Source organism: Artemia franciscana, chromosome 13 (assembly GCF_032884065.1).
Source record: "Artemia franciscana chromosome 13, ASM3288406v1, whole genome shotgun sequence".
Taxonomy (NCBI): domain Eukaryota; kingdom Metazoa; phylum Arthropoda; class Branchiopoda; order Anostraca; family Artemiidae; genus Artemia; species Artemia franciscana.
In genome coordinates this window covers 31,208,295-31,226,497 of record NC_088875.1, presented here as the reverse complement: position 1 = coordinate 31,226,497, position 18,203 = coordinate 31,208,295, and the positions used below count along the sequence as shown (strand labels likewise).

Here is an 18,203-nt window from a genome sequence, read left to right as displayed (position 1 = left end):
TTCAAAATTTAGGCAGGGGCAAAAACTAGGAAGACACGGGTACCCCCCAACCTCTTCAATTGGCACCAATTGAATAAACACTTAATGATTATTATAGAGATATGTTTAAAGGCTCAATTCAAAGCTATTGATCATTTCATTGAGCTTTTTGTACATTTATAGTTGAAAATAGTATTAAATAGCTGTATCGAGTAGCGAGTAGTATTGAGAGGTGAAGTTGAGGTCAAATTTATCTTATTGTCTTAAATTCCTAGCGTGTAATAAATGCATAATATCTCGTATAAAGAAGTCTAGTAGTAATGGTCCTGCCTTGTGGCCGTGGTAATAGAAGTTTGAATCTTGGATTGAATAGTTATTCTGAAATTCGTATTCACTTTCGAGTGCTGTTTCATTTCCAACGATCAGTTCTCCTAAAATGTTAAAGTCAAAGAAGCAAAAATAATAAAAAGAAATTTTTTTTTAAATATTTTGACTAAACATCTTAAATTTTAAAAATATTTTTATTGATGGAAAAATTTTTCATTTGTAATTCTTCAAAGATGCCAAGGATAAACACCCAATAGAGTTTTTTTGAATGACAAATCCTAGATTGTTTAAGGCAAAGTTTAAGAGAGAAGTGAAGTTAGACCTGTATTTTGATGCCCTACGTTAGCAAAATCTCATGTTAATTTCATCAGTTTCTTTGCCTAATTTGGAAAAAAAAATCTTTTAGTTAGGCGTTTTGTTCAGTTTTTAAAACTAAAAAACGGACAAAAATTGATTTAAAAAAGTTTTTCTTTATGAAAGTAAAGAGCGAAATTGAAACTTAAACCGAACAGAAATTACTGCGTCGCGGTTTGTGTGACATATTTTTGAAAAACAGCTTCGAATAAACTGGCTCGTGGTATTTCCCTATATTTATAGAATTCTGAAAAACTAGTGCTTTACTGAAAACTAAGCTTTTATGAGTTTTTTTTTTTACAGAGTAAAAATCGCACTTTTCATAAAAGCTATTGATTTCTTGGTCAGTAAAAGCCTATTGAGAGCTTTATAAATTATTCTCTTATTTCTTGCAGGCCATTTAGGGTTTGTTCAATTGTTATTTCTGTTTTGTTGCGTCGGTTTTGTGTTTTCAATAAAGTGCTAGCAGAGCGGGAGGATAGCGAAGACAAAAAATTGAGAAGTATTGGCTACAGCTTGTTTAGGGTCCGTTTTTTCTCCCGTTTTAAAAATTATTCATGTCCTGAGACATCATTTTGTACTTTTGTTTTTGGAAATTTATATTCTTTCCCTGTTTGAAAAGTCACTTATTTATTGTTTCAACAAATTGAAAGCGTTGCAAGAATGGGAAGGGTGCAATCGCTGTTACAATTTGTGCGCCCTGTTTTTTCCTTTGTTTCTTTTTTCTTAGATTCAAGCAGGTCAAACAACTGCTGTGGACCTCTTGAAACTGTTACCATCGTTTATTGACGAAGATGCGTATGTTGTTTGGAACTGTATCAGTGGAATTCTTGGGAAGCTTAACCTTTTACTTGACTATACGGATTCGCAGAGTCTTTTCCAAAAGTATGTCCGCAATTTAATGGCTAAAATTTGGGCTGACGTTGGCTGGGATCCAAAACCAGAAGAGAGTAAGTTTTGCTTTTAGTTTCTATCAAATAAGCTTTTTAATGAAGGCGATTGGAAAATTTGGTCTTTAATTAATGAGCAGAGTGCAATGAGGTCTCCAAGATCGTTAAACTGGACTTATTGATTGCATACATAATTTTTTATTTTTGTTTTTAATGTTTGGTCGAATGACCAGAACCAGTGGACCGTTTTAAAATTCCATTTCTAGTTAAATCTAGTAACTGCAGATAACGAGATGAAGTAAAAATTTAATTTTTATTCTCAAAACTTACCAACGATCTTTTTTATTCAGAATCATTGGAATGTCGGTGAAACCTGGGAAGTGAAAGAATCATTCTTGCTCAACTCTGAAAAGGTTATGCAAGCTTTGCCTGTCACAAGGACTATCTGTCTTGGCTTTACTCCAATTAGTCATGACAGTCGAGTCTTTCGTCTCTTCCGCAAAGTTGATAGTTCAAAAATCACAAAAGGATTATCAACTTGGTAGATGTGATGAAAGACTTGAGAGCCATGGCTAATTAGAAGTAAAGTCAATACAGATATTGAGTAGCAATATAGTTCTATTTTGTGCAACTCAACTCGAGTTAAGCACCTTGATCTTATTGAGCTAATTTTAACTTGAGGTACTGCCAACTTTAGGTACTGCCATTATACTTTACTATAGTGCTACTCTTTTCTTCAATGCTTGACTAGCGCTCGCCATAGAAGATTTTTTTTTTGCCTTTGCCATTTACTATGTAATGGTAATGTAAAAAGAAGACTGCTTGCTTATCCACTAAAGAGGAGGGGAAGCGAAGAAATGTGCTTTAGGAGTGACATAAGTAAGTATTTCTGATTGAATTTTTTTTAGAGTTTTCTTCAATTGATTTTATGGTCTTAAGCAACATCTTTATAATATAATATAATCTTAACTTGAGTTGAGATTATTGAGATTCTATCAATAGTATATTGAATTGCTTAGCTATAACGAGATTCCTGAGCACATTTGAACAATAGAACCATCTGTTGATTTTGCAGCAGGTTTTTGAAGTCCAATTAATATGAGACTTTTAAGCGAACTTCGGGTATTGATGCTTGAAATGTGCGTATAGAGTCTAACAAGCGTAATTAAGAATCTAAATTGGCAATTAAGTGGCCTCCTCACTAAATAAAGACTATACTACTTCAGAGGCTAAGTCTCTTTTGGTTAATTGAGATTAAGCTTAGTTTTCTTATTAAATATGGTTGAGTTAAAAGAATTTTGCGTTTTGTTTTAGTTTGAATTGAAATTCCTAGTCGCTGTTCTGACAGTTAGCTTAAAGAAGAAAATGCTATCCAATTATCTCGTTAATTTTTCGTCTTAAAGTAGAATCCTTGACCCTATCTATTTGCCCTGACATTTTTAAGTGGACCAGCAAAAAGAAAATAATTGAATTTATCACAATAAGAATTTGTAAAACCACTTTTTTCTCATTTTTTTTTCTTCTCTTTTTGGTCCCTTATTGTAGTTCTCATACACTGAAAGAGTTTCATTCGGATAGTAGCAGTGTTTGGTTAATTTTGTCCCATTTTGTTAATTACAAATGAATGAGCCTGAAGTTATATAACTACTCCATCTGTAGGAAGTGCTGTGAAAAAAAATTAGTACATTAAGGGCACTTGGCTTTCTACTTTTCCCGTTATACCTTGTTCAGATTAAGGAACTTTTCCAACTACGATTCTCGCTGATAGAGCGACATTGCCAAGTTTCAAAGAAGTGTTAGAAAACCCAGTTTAGATAAACCTCTGTCCTGTAAATCTTTTGTCTGCATGAAGTAATTATCGCTGTTCCTGCTAACGTAGAAAAATATAATAACAGTCTACAAATTATAGGCTCGTCCACAAAATCGAGCTCTTATATTAGTTGATGAAGTTTTGTTTGTGTCTCGATTGTTTGTGTCTGAGGTAGGCTGCTGCCTCATGCCTCTTTTTTGGATTTTACTAGTTCAAAAGACAATTTTTTGTGCTATATTCTATTTAAAATTGTAATTTGAAGCTGTAATTGATCAAAATCTGGTATAACTCCCAAGGTGTTTCAGTTTCTATTTTTAATTAGGCCATACACAAACACTGCTGCGCGCCATTATTCTTAGAAAGCTGGGACTTTATGGAGACCAAACTGTTATTGAAGAGGCCAAAAGACGGTTTGAATTGCATGTCAGTGGGAAAGAAAAAATTGCGGCTGATATTCGTGCCACTGTGTTTTCTATAGTAGTCTCTGCCGGGGGAAGAGACACCTTTAATGCACTACTTAAGGTTTGTTGATCCTTTTTTCTCTAAAGTATCGATTTTTTTTCCTAAATCTTATTTTATTACGTTATATTTTGAGTTTATTCCATCTTTAAACTACCAGAAGTAGTAAGTATTAGAAGTATTAGTATAAAAAAACAGCAGAATTATTCCCCCTATATTTTGAAAAGTGCACTTTAATCCTCCTCCCTATATTTTATGATTTAAAGTCACTGGGGATGAAATGAAGGATTCTAAAAACTTTAAGCATGCTTAAAGAATAAGCACTGAATTAACGTTTATTTCGCTTCAATAGAAAGCATAATTTTTACAAAAACGTTCAACCATGAATAATTCAAAATAACATTGAATACTACCTATATTTATGAATTTTGTGCAATTTCTCGTTCCGTCTACTTTTTCTATGGATCAGAATCTGCATATTTTTTCTATTATTCATTGATCCATAGAATAATAAGGAAATATTCTAACATTAAGTATCCTTGTGAAAATTCCGCCTCCTTTCCCCTCATTTGAAACATCGATAATTTTACCATCCACAGCATAGTGTTCAAAAATGTTGAAATAATTAGCTTTTTGTTATTTCTCTAGAAAGTGTAAAAAAATAAATAGCCTAAGGGCTTATATCACATGAAAATTGGTTTGAAGTTCGGAAATTTTCTGGGATTTCCTTGGCAACGTTTTGTTGAACTGACTTGTCACGTTCAATTTTTTTTTCCTTATTTTGTTTATTTTTAATAAATTAAAAATAACCAAAATAAGAATTTATATTTTTTAACTATAAAATATGTTAGTGCAAATTTAAGAAGTTGCTTTTGGATATTTGGCCTGTTCAAATTTAAAAATATGATCTTTCAAAAGAAATCGTCAGCGCAAAAAGGAAGCGAATATTACTCCTAATTGTGTAAAATGAGTTGTCAAAGGTAGAGTTATTTATTAGCCTATCTTAGATCTTTTGAATTGTCAATTGGATTCAGGCGTGTATTCAGAGGGACGTTTGGGCTTGTTTTCCCTGAAATCTTCAGGTTTTAACAATTTTTTTTCTTTAAAAGTAAATTCATAAAGAAGTGCCTGGTTTGTTTGTACAGTTCAATATTGGGTTTTTGGATTTCAGGAATTTCTTTTCTTAAATTTTATCTTATTACGTTATATTTTTAGTTTATTCCGTCTTAACTTCAACTACAGAAGTTTACTTGAAGTTGGCATCCACTGGGAATGTTTGTTTAGTAACTACGGGCTTAATAGGTTTTTAAGGGTAGAATCTTCACGCGTTTCAATTGTATTCATTACTCTTTCATTATGATTTAGTCTAACATTGCTTTCAATATGTTTCAAACTGATAGTAATAGTAATGACGATGATGATGCACAGTTACTTAGACGCTCCTTAACTATCTATAGTATAAGTTACTAAAAAAGTAAATTCGAAGTTACTCTTCTGTCGTTCAGCTACTACAACAACGTCAGTTGGAACGAAGCAGTTAGTTTTTCCTTACTTTTAGTTTCTTCTTGTCGAACCTGGAATGCAGGCTTGTTTTCAGGACTTTTGCGGATATAATTTCCTTTTGCACACTTTTATTTTCAATTCTTTTTGCTTATACGAGTTTTCTATTAGCTTTTTTTATGACTTTTGCGATTCAGAGATGTATGATGATGGTCATATTGATTCTTCACTTAGCTGTTTTTCATCTAATTCTACCAAGATTACTATAAATTCGTTGTAGCATAGAGAGTTGCTTCCTCAAGTTGATATGAAAAACATAAGTTTTCAGTAAACTCTTAAATTAATCACACTTAGCCGGTTTTTTTTTAGTTTTTTTTTATGATGTTTTGATTTTTTTTATAATTGACATGGCTGCATTTACAGTTTTAAGACCAATGATACATGGAAAAACTTGCAACCGTATTATTTTCATTACTTTGGAGTTTCCAAGTTCTGTCCCTTTTCTCTTTTTTGGAACAATGAAATTATCCTATTGTGATCATCGTGTCCAAATTAAATAATTCTGTGGTGACCACCGTGTCCAAATGAAATTGTTATATAATTACCATAGTATCCGAATGAAATAATTCTATTATGATCATCGTAAATACTTTGAGGCTAATTGGTTATTTCGATTCTAAGTTTGTATTCTTCTAACACCAGTTTATAGTAAAACATAGTAACATATTACCACACGGAAATAGAGGGAGAACTCCCGAAAAATCTTGCGACTTGAAAACTTTTTGTTCTATTTATTGGTTTAAAACTTCGCGTAGAGTAATCAATTAGGTAGAATTTAAACGTCTCATTTGTTTCACTTCCCTATGGCTTAAAATATCGCACAGTAGAACCAAACAGGTTTTCAAAATTCGTGGCTATTCGTCTCCAGAAATTGCCCGATGTAAACAGACGTAAACCAAATTATGTAAACCAATGAATATAAGGCAGACTTTTTATCACGAAATTTTAGGAAACTCTTGTTCTCTCTGATGTCAGTGACGAAGTTTTTATTGTCATTATATTTCTTTACCATTTAATACTAACTGTATGACAAAAAGACGTACGCAAATAAACTGGGATTTTGAATAATCAGCATTTATCAACACTGTCTTTTTTTTTATCGAATTAAGATTTTTTTTTCTAAGTAATACATCTAAAAAAAACAAAATTTTTCGGATGAAAGTAAAGAGCAAAGTTGAAACTTAAAACAAACAGAAATTATTACTTCGTAGCATCTGCAAAATTTATCTATAATCTATCTCAAATAAACCGACTCATCATATTTCCCTATATTCGTAAGATAGCGAAAAACTAGCGCTAGATCTTGTTTGAAAACAACATGCTCTCCAGGCATATTTCATGTTATATTGGCTTATGTGCACAGAAAAATGTTCGATAGATTTTGGTATTGTGTTAGTTGACTTTACCTCAAAACAAATTCTTTATTTAATAGTTAATATAGTACTATATATACTAATATTATACCAACATGTTTTGGTAGTGCTTTGTATCACTTTTTAGTGAGGTAGGTTTCGGGTCAAAATATATTGGCCAGCTGAATCTTGTCTTCTCCTTCTTCTTTGAAATAATAAGGAGACGTATCTGTATAACCTCAAAATATATCGTTTATATATTTTGTCAAAATATATTGGCAAAAATATATCTGTCAAAATATATTGGCGAAAATATATCTGTCAAAATATAATGGAATCTTGAATCTTGTTTTCTTCTTCTTGTTGTCTGAAATAATAAGGAGACGCATCTGTATAACCTCAAAATAAATTTTTTATATATTTTGTCAAAATATATTGGCCAAAATATATCTGTCAAAATATATTGGAATCTTGAATCTTGTCTTCTTCCTCTTATATATATATATATATATATATATATATATATATATATATATATATATATATATATATATATATATATATATATATATATATATATATATATATATATATATACATTACATACGTATATATATATATATATATATATATATATATATATATATATATATATATATATATATATACGTATATATATATATATATATATATATATATATATATATATATATATATATATATATATATACGTATATATATATATATATATATATATATATATATATATACATATATATATGTATATATATATATATATATATATATATATATATATATATATATATATATATATATATATATATATATATATTATATATATATATATATATATATATATATATATATATATATATATATATATATATATATATATATATATATATATATATATATATATATAAAATCAGTACCATAAACCAATTTTTTCCTTATCTTTCTATCCTTCTAATTTTTCTTGAACCGCATAAAAACACGCTGCGCTCTGGCTCTTCTATTTTTGTTAATTGTACAAAGGGGTGGATCTAAAGAAAAATATCGGAGGAGGCACAATGTGACAAGGGCGCCAATGAGTAAAATCTTGGGTAGGGACAGTGTAACATTGATGCCCATAATTGACCAAATTGACAAATTTATTCTAAAAAAGGCGTAGAAAAAAAACAGGATAAGAGAGTGCTAGAAACTTTTTTGTGGGGGGGGTCCTCCAGCCCTCTGGATCCGCCAGTGATTGTACAAAGTAAAATAAAGAAACCTTTAAAGTTGTATAAAGCCAACCTCTGGGTTAACTTCAGTCAGTAGCAAAAAGGGAAGGGAGCTTTCGCACAGGAAGTCTACCAGGAAGAATACCCTTTGAAGAGTTTTGTGGTACAAAAAGTGACCTAGTTGCTCAAGTTTTTTATATGAATACTGGAAAATGTTGGGTATTTTGTGAAACCTAGTAGTTCACCACGCTCTTTGACAAAAGTAATGCCAAAAAACGGAAGGAATTCCCCTTACAAATTACTCATTTTCTTGAGGAGTTGCACTGTATACATTTCTTAATATTCTGGAAAAATAATCTGAGCTTATAGAATTAGGAAATTTTTGCTTTAAACTGTGCTATCTCTAAAAAAATACACTGAATGTAACTGAGAGCTATATTTTCAGCTTTATGACGAAGCTTCGACCACTGAAGAAAAGAACAGAATTGGCAATTCATTCGGGAAATCCAAAGATCCAGCAATTCTTCGAGATGTAATAGATTTTGCAGAGTCTGTAAGTGTTATATTGTCTTTCCTTATCATTGCAACAGCCGCACGTTCAATATGGTGAAAAAATGTTGTTTTCTACCAGTATTTATAAATCTAAGAAAAAAATTGTTAGATGAGTGAACAAGGAATCAGCCAGTGGGAACAAAAGGGTGTTATTTGCGAGCTTGGAAAAGAAGCTGACTTAGCTTTTCATTGTTTAGTTCCATCATCCACGACTAGAAGAAAGCTTCTAGACATTATTCGCTGGGACACAAGAAGTAAATTGCATTGGAAAACAAATTCAGCCTGATAGTGGAAAATGTTTTTAGCTTGTGATTTTGCGCGCTAAACTCAAATGATTACGCTTATGACTTCATAAAACTTCCAAGTTTGAGTTCTTTCTTCCTTTTGTAATTAATGACATCAAGAAATACCCATTATTTGCACTAGTTTATCGATAAAAATTTATCATGATGATGAAAGCGTTAATTTTTAACTAACGTGCTTTTTTACTCCTTATTCGTAACTAGCCAGCTTTGTTTTCCTTTGTTTTTTTTGTGTTTTTTTTTTTGCGACTGGCACTTTTTTTTGCCGCTAAGACACAATTTATTGCGTCTAATATATATATATATATATATATATATATATATATATATATATATATATATATATATATATATATATACTAGCTGTTGGGGTGGCGCTTCGCGCCACCCCAACACCTAGTTGGTGGGGGCGCTTCGCGCCCCCCCCCCCAAGCCCCCCCGCGTGCGTAAGTCGTTACGCGCCAGATTAGTTACGCGCCATTGTAGTTGTGTCCCTATGTCCCACCTGTGAATATAGATAGATATATATATATATATATATATATATATATATATATATATATATATATATATATATGTGTATATATATATATATATATATATATATATATATATATATATATATATATATATATATATACTAGCTGTTGGGGTGGCGCTTCGCGCCACCCCAACACCTAGTTGGTGGGGGCGCTTCGCGCCCCCCCCCCCAAGCCCCCCCGCGTGCGTAAGTCGTTACGCGCCAGATTAGTTACGCGCCATTGTAGTTGTGTCCCTATGTCCCACCTGTGAATATAGATAGATATATATATATATATATATATATATATATATATATATATATATATATATATATATGTGTATATATATATATATATATATATATATATATATATATATATATATATATATATATATATATATATATATATATATATATATATATATATATATATATATATATATATATATATATATATATACACATATATATATATATATATATATATATATATATATATATATATATATATATGTGTATATATATATATATATATATATATATATATATATATATATATATATATATATATATATATATATATATATATATATATATCTATATACATGTTTTTAACTACGTAAAACTTGCGAATATACAACATTCTTTGCTGTCCCATTGTCTGTGCATATAAATAGATTGTCAGGTTTACCGACTCTTGAACATGCAACATATAATGGTCCATGGGAAAACAATCCGTATTCAGATCTATACCTCATGATTCTAATGATTGCCCTTGAGCTTTGTTGATGGTGATTGCTAATCGACCATTCCCTGAGTCACCATCGTCATTTATATATCCCCCTGTGCACCCCGGCGTCCCCTTTGTAGTTATGTCCCTGTGTCCCGGTCGTCATTTATATTCCCTGTGTCCCGGTGTCCCAGTCTCTGATTTCTCTTATGTCCCGGTGTCCCGGTCGTCATTTATATCCCCCTGTGCCCCCCGGCGTCCCCGTTGTAGTTGTGTCATTTATATTCCCTGTGTCCCGGTCGTCATCCCGGTATACATTCGTTTTTGAATTGGTATATGATGAAATAAATTTTTAATTTTTTCCCTTTTTTTCCTTTTAGTTTTTTTTTTATTGGTTTTGACCTTTTTTTAGGTTTTTTAGTTTTTTTCTTTTTTCTTTTTAGTTTTTTTTGAAGTTTTTATATTTTTAGTTTTTTTATTTTTATTTATATTTTTTTAGTTTTCTTTTTCTCCTTTATTTTTCAGTTTTTTTCCTTTTTTTAGTTTTTTTTTCTTTTTAGTTCTTTTAGTTTTTACCTTTTTTAGTTTTTTTTTAGTTTTTTAGATGAAAATTTTTTTAGTTTTATTCCTTTTTTTCTTTTCAGTTTTTTATTGGTTTTTACCTTTTTTTTTAGCTTTTTTAGTTTTTTTCGTTTTTTCTTTTTACTTTTTTTTTAGTTTTTATCTTTTTTATTTTTTTTTTTTTATTCTTAATTTTCTTTTTATTAGTTTTTAGTTCTTATTGTAGTTTTTGCCTTTTTTAGTTTTTTCAGGTTTTTTTTTAGTTTTTAGATTTTTACCTTTTTTAGCCTAACCAGGATTTGAACCTGGGACCTTCATTCTCCGTTCTGACACCCTCTCTCACCGAGTGACTACTCCAGCATGTTCATTTTGGTGTTTTAAATGGTATATTATTAACCAAATTAATGTGTTTTACAATATACTAAGCATCGTCAAAACAAAAATGACGACAACTAATTTCATGACGTCAGTCAACACAGAAATTAAGCTCTGAAATTAAGTCATGAAATTAGTTGCCGTCATTTTTGCTTTGACGGTGACGTCATTCAAGTTATATAAGACATATGTTCACGTAGAAATCTATTAATGTTTAAGTTTACAATGACTGATGAAGATGCTCAAAGAGTCTATGCCAAAAAACTTGCTGCTGATAGAGAAAGTCAGAAAAGAAAGCGTGCCGAGGAACTATCAGCAGCAAGTTTTTTGGTATAGACTCTTTGAGCATCTTCATCAGTCATTGTAAACTTAAACATTAATAGATTTCTACGTGAACATATGTCTTATATAACTTGAATGACGTCACCGTCAAAGCAAAAATGACGACAACTAATTTCATGACGTCACCTGATCCACAGACAGACAACTTATTACTTTGACCGAATAACACGTATCCAGCGGGAGCTTTTTAGTTAAAATAGCCACCAATGAAAGAAATGTTAAAAATATCAATAATAGACAATAATATCAGAGCTAATAATATCAATATAACTATTGTCATCTCCAACAGTTCAAATTAGCTGACACTTCTGAATAAATGTATTTGCCATTTTATTCTTTTATCTTATTAATTGTGATATTATATTCATTTTTGTCCATGTGTTAGCTAACTTTCTGTGTTTCGCAACACAATACTTTAGTTCAGTAAAAAAGACTATATAATAATAGAGAAGAAGAAGTAACACAGACTTTGAATACAACACAGAACTAGCATATTTATCTTCAAAGGGCTTGTATAGCTTTGTTCAAGTAAAATTCGAAGTAAGACGATGCGTTCATCTCATTGTGAAAAAATTCGAATCTTCTACTGAAGGCAACAAAAGAGGCCATATGGGATCCATGAAAAGTGGTATTTAATCCCCTTGAAACTTGTATATTTTCTTTTTGTAGAAGGGGATGAAGAGCAGGGACTAAAGCTGATAATGACAGATGTACGATTGAAGTCCTGAAAAAAATGTCACTAAGTGCTTATAAGAGGTAGGAAAAGACAAGTGGGTTTGAAGTGGCATGTACGCAGAGAGTAGACTTTGGATTCGTCCAAATATCCAAATATCCGATATCCAGGATATTTTACCCCCTTCCCAAAAACCTAATGTGACTTAAAATACGAGTGGAACTTATCCGTTTTAAAATGAAGAAAAAAGAGAGTTTTTGGGAAACAATTATTCACGATTCTTACTTTTTCTTATCGAATAGACCCCTAATACGAACATGAAAAGTATACTTAGTCCATAAGGACTGCGAACCAGTTGTTTATGAAGGATAAAAAAAAAGAAATAAAAAAGATTTTTCGAAAAAGATATCGGTAGATAGTTTTGGATCAAGGTATTTTGATGAGAACAGATTTAGCTGGTACTATGTCTTTGACGGGCATTATCTATATCCTAACATTTAGTGTGTTGTTTTTTTGTATGAACTTTTCTTATCTAATGTATTTAGATAGGTAAATAAGAAAAGGAGTAAATATTTATGTAATCATTAAAATATGTATTTTTTTTAATTTCATGTCATCCTTATCTTACTTTGTTGTAAATGACATTTCTAATAGAAAATCAAGTCCACGTTCCAAGAACTTGCGCAACTAGGTCTATTGCATCATACAATACATGCGAAAATAGATGGTAAGAGGATGATAAAATCCTGCTTTAAGTTTTTTCCCTAAAGTGTTTTGTATTTTTATTGTATTGCCCCCCCCCCCCTCTCCGAGACTGAACTTCTGCCTACATTTCCGGCTCTGAACTATTTTTGATTCGTAATTTCTTTTTGATTTGTCCAATTTGAAATATAAATAGTTTGAATAAGGAAAAAATTCTATGTACACAAAATTATTAAAATCAAATTAATTTGTTCTTAATGTATTAATTAGAGTAAATCAATTGTCAAAATATTCGGAACTCTTGTTTGATGTTAAGAGAAAAGATTTTTGTCGTATATGAAACCAATAAACTATAAAATTGCCCTTGTAGTTTACAAATCGGAATTGGTTGTTTGAATAGTTACTTGATTTAGTTTAAAGGGCTGCTCTTTTTACGGCACGTTTGATATCATTTTGCAGAGTTATGCAGATAATAGGGTAGAATATATTCATTGGCTAAAATAGCTGGAGCTAACATGAATATGTTAACCTTAAACAAAGAAGATACAAAATAAGGATCAAAAAGATGGCTTAGTCGCAGCAATAAAATAGTTAAGTCATCAGAAAATTTAAAACGCTTATGGTTTGTTGTTAAAATACGGTTAAAAACAATAAGAAATGAAAGTGATCCTAGTTTAGTCTCTTTTGGTGAACTGCAAAAAATATCTTAAAATCCAGAGAGCTCATGATCAGGGAGTTGGACACCCTAACATATTTCAAAAATAAAACTAGCAAGCATACGTACAACAAATGAACGGGCGCCCATAACCCTTATCTTTTTCTACCACTACATTATAGTCAAGACTGTCGAAAGCCTTAACTATGGCATATATTATCTGTTAATTATCCCTTAACTATGGCATAATTTATCTATTAACTATCCCTTAACCACGGTGTAATTTATCTGTTAATTATCCCTTAACTTTGGTATAATTTATCTGTTAACTATCCCTTAACTATGGCATAACATACTTAGTTTAGAAATTTCTTTCTGTAATTACAAGGTTTTGCATGACTGACACTAATTCTCCAGGCACACACACAGGTATTAATTTCAGGAGAGAAGGGTGAATTAGGGGAGGGCAAAATTAGAAAAAGTACAAAATTATAACTGGCGAACGAATATAATAGACAGACAAAAAATTAGAAAAATTGTATAAATTTTCATGGGCGTGAAGCCCCATGCATATCTAAGGTATTCAATAAGATATTCATTAAAGGTATTCATATCTGAATACCTTTAATCTGTGCGCTTCATGCTATTATGACAATGTATAATGTAAATTAGATGCAAGTTGCTTTCTTATTACTTACCCGTCGTAAAAACGTGAAATTTTACCTATCAAATGGTTTCTTTGTTTTGTAGTTTAGGATGTATTCATTTATTTTTTATGAATTGTATATTTTTGGACCGTGTCCGAAAACAAGATCCAGTAAAGGATTATTTGGATAGCGGTTGTCTCAAAGGTAGGATGGGAAACAGCTTTACTGAATAGTTCCTTTGTTTCATAGAAATGTTCAGTTCTTTTTCAAAAATTTTTTATTTAAGGAACGTGTCAAAATACAAGGAGAGTTTGCTCAACGGCTGTCTTAAAGGTCAAGGGAAGAGCTTCGTTGAATATTTCCCTCATTTTATAATTTAGAGAATATTTGTTTTTCAAAAAACAATTTTATATTTTAGGACCGTGTCCGAAAACAAGATTCAGTGAGGATATTTTGCTCAGTAGCTGTCTCAAAGGTCGGAAGGGAAATAGCCTGGCAGTATTATAAAGACAATCATCTTGAACTGGTCAAAAAACATCCGGTAAACTTTGTTTTATTTATCTTTCTTTTATTTTGTGTGAGTGCGTGCGGTGGGGGATGGCTGTGGGACTTAAAGTATGTTTTCTTTGATACACCTCAAAGGTATTGCACCATAATTCAGAATCGATTCATGATTCAGTAGTAAGCTAAATATAGCGACACTATCTGCTACTAGGTTGTCAAATTGGAGTATCTCTAATATTTCGGAACGGCTTTGGAGAGTAAGAGGAAACTTTCAGGGTATTGTGGACGGTGGAAGTCGAATTTGATTTCTGAGAGGCAATAGAAGCGGGTGACTTCTGTCGCCTTCCACGCTTTCTGTCGTTTATCGTAGAAGTCATCAGTAAAATTCATCGAGTATCGTGTCTCAATCAGTAGAAGTCATCTAGTGATAGTCATTGACAAAAGTCAACAGAGAGGTCATACAACAGAAGTCATCCGACGTATTTAGATAACCACTTTATATTTATATATAATCTATAATCATTATATTTATGTCTTCACACTTAAAGGTCTGAAGAAAAATAGCTTGCAAGTATTGTAAAAACAATCATCTTAAATTTGTCAAGAAATATCTGTTCACTACTGTTTTGTTTATCTTACTTTTAATTGATGAACTACAAAATTATTCGGTGAAAAACTTCAAGTAATTCATTTTTTAGTAGCAGTAGAACAATTTTATTAGAAATAAACATTTCTTAATCAATAGCACAACATAAGCGAAGCTTGCGAGGCTGTGCTAAATTCAAAGAAAATAAAGAGACAATATGAAGAATAAGAAAATATGGAGAATGAGACCATATACCGAAATCAACAAAAAAAAAACATAAACAATACACTACCTTGCGTGACCCCAAGAAAAAAAAAAGAAAAGAAAAAAAAAACATAAATAATACAAGTGAATAACCTATGTAAAATTTATTTTAGTTAATCCGTTTCAAAAGCAAACCCAACGAGCAACTCCACACGTAAATCAGATTTAGACTGGCCAAGGCTACCTATTTCCTTGATATCTATGCTCAGTTTATTCCAAAGTTTTGAAGCTCTATAAATCAGTGAAAAAGAAGACCTACTTGAAACTAATCGAGGAACCTCAGTATTACCTCGCATCCGAGTAATGTGGTGGTGAACACCAGACCTCTCATAAAATATTCCTGTAAAACAATCAGGAAGGCTATCACTGTAATACTTATATATAAAAATCAACGTATAAAAATCACGTAATCCAGCTGCAGGCATTATATTTAAATCTCTATATACAGACCTCAAAGACTCCTGGTTCCCAACACCACGAAAAACTTGGATAGCATTATTCTGGATCACACGGATTGGACGAACTATCGAAGGGAAAGTACCAAGCCAAATCGACGAGCAATACAAAATGTAAGGGAAAAATATAACAATCTTAGAACGTTTGGGTGGAAAGTATGTTTTAATTTGCGCATGATACCTAAGTTACGTGACAATATTTTCGAAACTGACTTCACATGATCTCTAAATGATAGGGTTTCATCAACATTGATTCCGAGGTATTTGGTGAATCTTGTTCGTTTAATAATTCCCCGCTCCGAAATCATTTCCGTAATCCAAGGGTAAAAATTCGGAGATCGAGAGAAAATAACAAAATTTGACTTATCTATATTCAGGTCAAGGTGGTTTATTTTAAGCCATGTACATATCCTGCTCATTGCTGCATTTATCGTTGACATGAGCAGTTGTTCTGTAGGGGCAACACACACCAAGGTTGTATCATCAGCAAATAAGGGCATAGTAGGCTGGGTCTTACTCGGACCATTGTCAACAAAGTGGTCAATTCTAGGCAGAGCTTTCACAACATGTGGTAGATCATTAATAAAAATTAAAAACAGAGTCGGACCCAGTACGGAGCCTTGGGGAACCCCACAATTAACAACATTTTTACTAGGCAAATCCTTGTAAATTGACATACTGCTGTCTATTTTGAAGATAACTGCAAAGCAAACCCAATGTAGCACCCCTTAATCCATAAAATTCACCTTTTTTTTTAATAATATTCGATGGTCAACAGTGTCAAACGCCTTAATTAAGTCCAAAAATACACCAGCTACCCTAAGCTTTTTATCAAGAGCATCATTAATTATAGTAGTAATAAATGAAATCGCCATTTCTGTTGTTCTGCCCTTTCTGAAACCAAACTGATTTGGATCTAGAAGTTTATGACGCTCCAAATGCTCATAAATTCTAATATTAATACATTTTTCTAAAACTCGTGAAACAACAGGTAATAATGAAATTGGTCTATAATTCCCCAAATCATTCTTGTTACCACCCTTAAACACAGGAGTTATTCTTGCAATTTTAAGACAATTGGGGAACTTCCCTTGCTTAAAACAAGCATTAATAAGGGACGTTAATATATGTAAAATGCTTGGAAACGCGGCTTTCAAAACAAGAAGGTTAATGGAATCACTCCCAGCCGAAGAACTTTTCATCTCAAAGATAATCTTACGAACTTCATCATGAGTGACAGGTCTTAGATACATTGATGCATCGACAGAAGTACCCATAAAAGTCTCAAGCGGAGGATCATTACCAGAAGCTACTGTAGTACGAGAAAATCGAGCCCCAACAGTTGCAAAATGTTCTGAAAAGGCATTACAAATTACATCAGGCTCATTCGATTTTAACCCATCACTTGTAGTAAATTCATCAGGCAGAACTGGATCTGTTGAAGATATAACACTTTTAATAATTTTCCAAGTTTTAGCAGGGTTACCACAAGCATCTTTAAATTTACACTCAAAATTTTTTTCTTCGCGTTTTTTAAAAGTTTATTAAGAGTATTTCTTTAATTTTTATAAACTCTTGCGCAAACTGGATCATTTTCATTCGTTATTGAATCCATATATAACTGGTCTTTCTTATTTATGCACCGCAGAAGACTAGGTGACAACCACGGCTTTTTGGGCATCTTTTTCCTTGACCTTGTCCGATTCATTACACAAGTTCTACTCAAAATAGAGATCAATGTATCATAAAATCTCTGAAAACTTATATTTATATCATCTAGATTTTCAACTTTATTATTCCAATCAACATTAGAAATCTCTTGTTTAAACTTTTCTAAGTTACACTGGTTGAGCAAAGGTAACATACTCATTTTCAGTCTAGGGCCTTGCTGCCTCGGGAAACAAACTTTAAAACTTGCCGAAATCCCAAAATGGTTAGAAACATCAGTAACAACAACCCCTGCATCTGAAAATTTGGAATTAGAAAAAATATTATCAAGTAGCTTTGCCGTTAAAGTGGTAACACGCGTACAAATATTAATAGTGGGAAATAAACTACATAACATGCAAAGCTGTAGGAAGTTCGTAGGAGTATTCGAATTCATATCGTTAAGATCAATATTAAAGTCCTCAAGCATGAAGAATGGATGCGAACCAGTAGGTAGTTTATCCAACTGTTCCTCCAAAATATCCAAAAAGGCCGGTATAGACCCAGATGGTGGTCTATATAGTACAACAACATAAACATCTTTTGGCTTAAGCCTGAGCTGAAGGATAAGTGGCTCAAATAACATCTCGTGAAACAGCACTAGATCACTTCTTACCAAAACCTCGATATCGCTCCGTATATAAGCTCCAATA

At 31.7% G+C, this 18,203-nt stretch overlaps 1 protein-coding gene across 1 annotated transcript in view; it reads left to right on the top strand.

The window, feature by feature from the left end:
* LOC136034797 (puromycin-sensitive aminopeptidase-like) overlaps window positions 1-18,203 on the top strand; it is an 83,811-nt gene that overhangs the window by 48,509 nt on the left and 17,099 nt on the right. Inside the window, exons 10-13 of the mRNA XM_065716212.1 lie at window positions 1,391-1,610; window positions 3,683-3,882; window positions 8,418-8,525; window positions 14,453-14,575. Of these exons, the coding sequence (XP_065572284.1) occupies window positions 1,391-1,610; window positions 3,683-3,882; window positions 8,418-8,525; window positions 14,453-14,575 (651 nt within the window). The remainder of the gene's footprint in view (window positions 1-1,390; window positions 1,611-3,682; window positions 3,883-8,417; window positions 8,526-14,452; window positions 14,576-18,203) is intronic.